The sequence below is a fragment of the Bison bison genome, unplaced genomic scaffold (assembly GCF_000754665.1).
Source record: "Bison bison bison isolate TAMUID 2011002044 unplaced genomic scaffold, Bison_UMD1.0 scf7180017864103, whole genome shotgun sequence".
NCBI classification, from domain to species: domain Eukaryota; kingdom Metazoa; phylum Chordata; class Mammalia; order Artiodactyla; family Bovidae; genus Bison; species Bison bison.
The window spans coordinates 557,451-565,139 of record NW_011494675.1 but is presented as its reverse complement, the minus strand read 5'-3'; the positions used below and the strand labels follow the sequence as shown (position 1 = coordinate 565,139).

The 7,689-nt window shown below is 43.0% G+C and overlaps 1 protein-coding gene across 1 annotated transcript in view; it reads right to left on the bottom strand.

Annotated features, from left to right (window-relative positions):
- CPE (carboxypeptidase E) overlaps nucleotides 1–5,278 on the bottom strand; it is a 160,908-nt gene extending 155,630 nt beyond the window's left edge. The window contains exons 1-3 of the mRNA XM_010838668.1: nucleotides 5,065–5,278; nucleotides 975–1,041; nucleotides 3–321 (exon numbers count right to left, since the gene is read on the bottom strand). Of these exons, the coding sequence (XP_010836970.1) occupies nucleotides 3–321; nucleotides 975–1,041; nucleotides 5,065–5,278 (600 nt within the window). The remainder of the gene's footprint in view (nucleotides 1–2; nucleotides 322–974; nucleotides 1,042–5,064) is intronic.
- Between the last annotated feature and the right edge of the window lie 2,411 nt (nucleotides 5,279–7,689).

The window sequence follows — 7,689 nt, the reverse complement described above, 5'->3', positions numbered from 1 at the left end:
ACAGGCGGCCAGCGAGCCGCACAGCACCAGCAGCGCGCAGCCCCCTCGCCGGGCCATCGCGTACCGCGTCTCCTGTGCGGCCTCCTCTGGGCCCGGAACCTCGGGGTGCACGGCCTGCGGGTCCCCTCGACTCGCCTCCCGGCGGCCTGGAGCGGGGAGGGCAGCGAAGATCTAAGCAGGGACGGCAAAGCAGGAGAGGAGCGCAGGACGCACCGCCGCCGAGTGCGGGACGCAAGGGAGGCGGCGCGGAGCCCGGCGAGGCGCACGGGCGGGGCAGGGAGGGCGGCGCCGCCGGCCGGATTCGCGGCCAACCGGGGGCCGCTATGCTATTTGTGGGCTTGGAGCCACGTCAGAATCAAATGGCGCCGCTAGGACCCAGGTGAGATGACAGCTAAGGTCGGATGTGGGCACGTTGCTGTCATCATTGAGAGACCCGTGACAGTGCCTGTTGGGGGGAAATCATTCTGAGATTGTTAGAGTCTTTTAAACGTGCCATCAGTTCCAAGACGACCAGGTTTCCATCTTGATGTTCCCAAGACTAGATAATATTCCAGGAAAAAAAAAAAAGAAAGAAACACAAAGGCAGCCACTTGCCTTCTGCCTGTGACGTGTCTTTAATAATTGTATTGATAGTTCAAACACAAACCCACAGGTTGGCTGTTAATTGATTGCATGGTCTGTCTGAAAAACAGAACACTGGGCACTTGGATTTAGAGGTTTAAGAAACTGAAAATGCGTTCTATCGATTTGCAGATAGTGTCTTTAATTGTATTTATGCACATACCTGGGTTCTTCCAGCGGGGAAGGAAAAGAGTAAGACAATGTCATCTGCCAGTGCCTGTGCCAACCCCCTTCTGTAATTCCTGTGGGGAAAGCAGAGTACAGCCCGAGCGATGGTCAAGGGATTTAGTTGGGTATTAAGGTTAAATCTTTCCAAAACAGCTTTTCCGGTAGGTTCAGGCTCAGTCTCTTACCTGGTTGTAACTAAGATGCTGCCAGGACTGCAGTCATCTGAAGGCTTGACTGGGGTTAGAAAATCTTCTTCCAAGAAAAAAAGTTAAAGATCAAAACTGTTACAGAAAGAAAACTCTGATCATGAAAGATAATATCTCCATTCCCCTCCCATAATTATTGCAAAAATATAAAATCATTTATAGCTTTAGATACCTAGCCTTTACACAGAATTTGTAGTAGAGCAAACGTTATTCTGAAGAGGTTGCCTTTTGGATTCAATAATAGCACAAATCTAAGTAAATAATCCATTGGGTATTTCAACCAAGCAGGAAAAATAGACATCATATGGGTAATTTTTTATGTTAGACTTTTTTTTTTGTCTTAACTCATTCTTTTTCCCCCTAACAGTGCACTGCACTGAATAAAAACTCTCTCCTGGGAATGGATTCATAAAAAAGAAAGAAAAGAAAAAATGGTGCTGGTTTCAAAACTTTCTGACAGCAGCATGGATCCTTTTTGAATTTGGGGGGATGAACTGACACTGTAAAGACATGCCACTCAGTTGAATTTGGACCTGGCCACGTACCTTGTCAATTTAGGCAGAGCTAAGAACCCTGTATTTTTCTCAGTGAGCAATCTCAGTTTGATTACATGGTTCAAGAGTTTGAAACCAGAGTTATAATTAGATTTCTAAAATCATGCCCAAAAGAACAACCTAGTAAACCTAGAAAAAAAAAAAAAAAAAAAAACAGTGTAGCTAAAACCAATAACTTCAGCAGTGGAAGGTTAAGATTTTCAGGTTAGCTATTTAAGGTAACCACACTAATTTGTGGCGAGATGGGTCATATACTAGTGACAACACATGTAAACAGCATATGGTTTGGTGAAGTCCTGTGTTGACCTTAAGTTTCTCTTCAAACAAAGGGTGTATTTTCTATTTTCTCCCAAATCTCAGTTTTATGGGTTTTGTTTTGTTTTGTTTTGTTTTTTGCTTTTTTGTAAACAGGTGAGATCCTGCCAGCGCTGTGGTCTCACTTGAAAGGGATCTTTTGGAAGAACCTTAGAAGTTTGTTTTCTTTATCTATTAAAATGAAATATTTTGATTCACTCAAGTGCAGCAGGGTCATCTAGAGAATTTGTACAATGTGCAGATTCCTAAGCACCCACCAATACAGAGATGGGATTCAGGTATTAACAAGGTTCCAGGTTTTCGTAAGAACCCAGGTATTTTTTATTTTGATGTTTGACTGATAAACATGCTTTGAAAATCTCAAATACTGCAACTCTGGAAGTTTTCTTTTTGAGAAAAGTTCCTGTTTACCAAAACACGGAATCACACCACATAAAACAAGAAATCAATTCACAGGAATTAAAACTTTGTTTTTGAATTTCTGGGCAATTTTAGGTGTAGGTCAGCTTCACTGGAGTGTAATTATTTTTTGTAGTTTCATAGGCAATTATGTAAAAGGTTATATACCCATCCTGATTGCTAGATAGAAAATCTTGCATGCTAAGCATTTAATATGTTTGACCCTGTGCATTCATAGATAAATCTAGTGTGAAGGCACATTTTAAATTATTCATATATATGCACACACACACAAGGAAGAAAGAGATCTGTTTTTTGTGTCACTTCTGAACATCTATATGAGCATATTTAAGCCCCCTGAGGCTTCACTTCCTGCATCACTTCTATTATTTTCAAATCCAGAAACTGTCTCTTCCTATATCTGAAACCTTGTATTCAGTTCAGTTCAATTCAGTTCAGTCACTCAGTCATGTCCAACTCTTTGTGACTCCATGAACCACAGCACGCCAGGCCTCCCTGTCCATCACCAACTCCCAGAGTTTACTCAAACACATGTCCATTGCGTGGGTGATGCCATCCAACCATCTCATCCTCTGTCGTCCCCTGCTCCTCCTGCCTTCAATCTTTCTCAACATCAGGGTCTTTTCAAACGAGTCAGCTCTTCACATCAGGTGGCCAAAGTATTGGAATTTCAGCTTCAGCATCAGTCCTTCCAATGAGCACCCAGGACTGATATCCTTTAGGATGGACTGGTTGGATCTCCTTGTAGTCCAAGGGACTCTCGTTAATCTTCTCCAACACCACAGTTCAAAAGCATCAATTCTTCTGCACTCAGCTTTCTTTATGGTCCAACTCTCACATCCATACATGACTACTGGAACAATCATAGGTTTGATTATAGAGACCTTTTTTGGCAAAGTAACACCTCTGCTACTTAATATGCTGTATAGGTTGGTCATAGCTTTTCTTCCAAGGAGCAAGCATCTTTTGATTTTATGGCTGCAGTCACCATCAACAGTGATCTTGGAGCCCAAGAAAAGTCTGTCACTGTTTCCATTGTTTCCCCATCTATTTTCTGTGAAGTGATGGGACCAGATGCCATGATCTAATTTTTTTGAATGTTGAGTTTTAAGCCAGCTTTTTCACTGTCCTCTTTCACCTTCATCAAGAAGCTCTTTAGTAGTTCCTTATCACTTTCTGCCATAAGGGTGGTATCATCGACATATCTAAGGTTACTGATATTTCTCCCAACAATCTTGATTCCAGCTTGTGCTTTATCCAGCCTGGCATTTCACATGATGTACTCTGCAGGTAAGTTAAATAAGCAGGGTGACAATATACAGCTTTGAGGTACTCCTTTCCCAATTTGGAACCAGTTCATTGTTCCATGTCCAGTTCTAACTGTTGCTTCTTGACCTGCATACAGATTTCTCAGGAGGCAGGTAAGGTGGTCTCATATTCCCAGCACTTTAAGAATTTTCCACAGTTTGTTGTGGTCCACACAGTCAAAGGCCTTAGCCTAGTCAATGAAGTTGAAGTAGATGTTTTTTCTGGAATTCCCTTGTGTTTTCTATGATCCCACTGATATTGGCAATTTGATCTCTGGTTCCTTTGCCTTTTCTAAAGCCAGCTTGTACATCTGTAAGTTTTTCATATAATTTATTTAATTGTAAGTTTATATAATTTATTTTTTAATAAATAATGACTGTATTTAACAAGTGAGTCATAAGATTCCTTCAGTTTTACCATTGCCTCTTGCAGGTGTCAACCAAGAAACCCAGGAGTTGCAAATAAGAAAAGCGTTATCTGGAGGTCCTAGAAAATGCAATACTGGAGACACAGATTCAGGTAAAACCAAGAGTTCAAAGGAAGAGTAGGAGTCAGGGATGTATGAAGGCAAAAGCCACAAAGTTGTTAAAGTTTTCTGGCAAAAATCATGATGGACTTCGATGCAAGAAAGAGATATTTTTCCTTAAAGGATAGGATGTCTGCATTATTTAGGGTAAGGGTCCAATAAGCATCTTGAGTTTCTGGGACATTGGGCAGATGTTCTGGATGCTCGAATTAAGACAGTAAGTGGTCAAAATGTTAGATTCCATCCAGAATCACTTCCTCGGTGGCCTTGAGGCTTTGTTTCAGAGCACCTCTAGCAGTGCCTACTGTGTTTGATTTTCCTTCCATACAGGATGGCTCCACTCTTCCCTCTCCAGCTCCACTCCTCACTCAACAGGACCCCTTCCAGCCTGGCCCTCCTCTGTGGTTCCCCGTAGAGGCAAGGTTGTATTGAACTTCAGGGTTCATAAACTTTACACATCAGAATCACCTGGTGAGCATGGCCACATTCTGGACCAGTTGAATACAATTTTCTGGGGCTGGTGCTTAGAAGTCTGCATTTGAGCAAGCTCACCCCACCCCTATTCTCTCAGGGGGACTGTGGTGCATAATAGGATTAGAGGAATACTGTCCAGTTAAGGAGACTAGGGTTGAGGTTTGACAGACAGCATTCTAATCCCAGGTCTGCTTATTCCTAGAAGCTGCTCCATGACTTCTCCCTAACATAAGGGACACAGCATTTCATGAACTCATAATAATGCAAGCAGAGGGAAGCAGAGTCAAAGAGAGAAGATGGTATGCTGCTGGCTTGGAAGATGGAGGAAAAGGCCACCAAACCAAGGAATGCTGGCAGGCACTAGAAGATGGAAAAGGAACTAAGCCTTTTGTTCCCCTAGCTTCCATGCTGAATAAATAAGAATTTATCTCCATGTAAACTCACTTCATTTTCTGTAAAAGATCTCAACAACCACACTGTTCTCTTTCTGACACAGAGTGCATGTGGATGCCCCATGGGTGGGCATGAATCAGGAGGGCAGCAAGTTTCAGGTCCCCACACTCATCCTCATGCAGCTCGACAGCGCCCAGGCCAGACAGCACCTCAGGGAAGGGCCTCTGGGCCAGCAGAGACTGCAGTGAGCTCAGCTTCTGGTCCACAGAGCTGAGCTCCACCTTTATAGCCATCCTCCGTAGCTCAGAGGTTAAAGCATCTGCCTGCAATGTGGGAGAGCTGGGTTCAATCCCTGGGTTGGGAAGATCCCCTGGAGAAGGAAATGGAAACCCACTCCAGTATTCTTGCCTGTAAAGTCACATGGACAGAGGAGCCTGGTGGGCTATACACCACGGGTAGCAAAGAGTCAGACACGACTGAGTGACTTCACTTCACTCCCCTGCCTCCCAGCTGGTGGGTACAAGAGGAGTGCTCAGTAAAGAAGCCTTCTGAGCTCCTTCTCTCCCTGCTAGGACAGCCTCCAGTCATGGTCAGTGGCCAGTACTCTCACTGGCCTGCCAGCACCATTCAGTCATCCTACTTCAGAATCCTTCCTCCTTCCCATGAACTCCCAACACACTGCAGGGCTTCCCTGGCAAGCCCTGGAGAAATTCTCTGATCAAACTCTGCTTGACTTTCTCTCCATCAACACCATGAAGCCTGTGTCCCTGACTTGACCAGGGCTGCATCTGGTCTCATGGGTCTCCTATTTATCCCATTTCTCATTTCTCTCATCATTGGGTTGTGTGCAAACAAGCATCAGGCAAGTGTCACCAAAATATTCATGCCACTTTTACTTGTCACTGTGTAATTAATAAAACAAAACAAAACTGAGTAAACTGATAAATACAAGAGTAGAAAAATGTTGAATACCTTGGAAGCACTTGAATTTTAAAAATGGAATTGGGTATGAATAAGAAAACAGTGAAGGACTGAGGAAAAGATTAAAAAATCTCAAAAGATACTGCTTTTAGATTTGTTCAAAAATCTGACACTAAAACTGTAATGGTAGAAAACACATTATGGTGAGGAGTTCTCATCCCAACAACCAAAACCAACAGGTGAATAACTAGACACTTATGTTTTAAGCTCAAATAAGTTAAAGTGTGCTTTCTTCTTTTTTAAAAAATGACTCTCCTCTTTACCTGATTCTTTCATTAAATACCCACTGCATATTCCAGTTGTATCAGCTTAGTGGGTGGATGTACCACGCAGACAGGTAACAGCCATGGCACTCTGAACCTACCACATGAATCAGCAAGATAAAACTCCCATTTACAGATATCACAGCCTAAAACCTAATAAACAGCTCAAATTAAATATGATCCAAAGGGTTTATCAGTGTTATTGTACAGATCTATGTGTGGGTGCTAAGTTGTTTCAGTCCTGTCTGACTCTTGGAGATCTTATGGACTGTAGCCTGCCAGGCTCCTCTATCCATGAGATTCTCCAGGCAAGAATACTGGGGTGGGTTGCCATGCCCTCCTCCAAGGGATCTTCCAGACCAAGGATCAAACTCTTGTCTCTTGTATCTCCTGCTTTGGCAGGTACCACCTGGGAAGCATTCTATAGCTCTAGTGCTCAGTCGCTTCAGTTGTGTCAGACTCTTTACAATCCCATGCACTGTAGCCCACCAGGCTCCTCTGTCTGTAGGATTCTCTAGGCAAGAATGCTGGAGTGAGTTGCCACGTCCTTCTCCAGGGGATCTTCCTGACTCAGGGATCGAACCTGCATCTCATGTCTCCTGCATTGGCAGGTGGATTCTTTACAACTGACCCACTGGGAAAGCCCCTTCTACAGCTCTATCTATATCAATTTCTCTGTATCCCAGTGGCCACCCCAGTATTTTTGATCTCCCAGCAGCACAACTCAACACAAACATATTATGAGTCATATATGTAATTTTGAACTTGTTAGTAGCCATGTTTCTTAAAAAGGAAAGAGGGGAAATTAATTTTAATAATAATTTTAACCCAATATATTGTAAATACTATCATTTCAACTTGAAAATAGCATAAATTATTAATAAAATTTTTTATTCTAAGTCTTCAAAATCGCTTGTGTAATTTACATTATAGCACATCAGCACAATTCAGACTACCCATATTTCCTGAGCTCACAACTCACAAGTGGCTGGTGACAGCTATGTTGGACAGGTGGGCTATCCTGCTTTTCTTATATTCCTATCTTCTAAAATTATTCTTTCTGTTTATCTTCCCAGATAATGCCTTAGCACAGGCTCTGGTTATTCCTTGCCTGGACTATGGCAACATCCTCCCCTGAAGATTATTCCTCTTATCAGCGGTTAACCTCAGTTTCTAATCTTGTTGCCAAAACCACTTTTTCCTCATTCACCTGGATTATGCCATCCACCATCCTGTCCTGTCCATCACCCAGTGGATCAATGCCAAAGCTGTGATCCTCTTCCTCAGAGAATTCCCTTAGCTCACTTTTTGTGCTCCTCCTGCTTCTTTCACTAGCACCTTTTCTCTCTCAAATTCCTCCACCATCTCCCCTCAAACCACAACACATTTATGTCTACTCTTCCTTTACCCCTGTGCTGTCTGTCCCTTTCTCCTCCCTAGTCCAACCTCGATCTACTAAC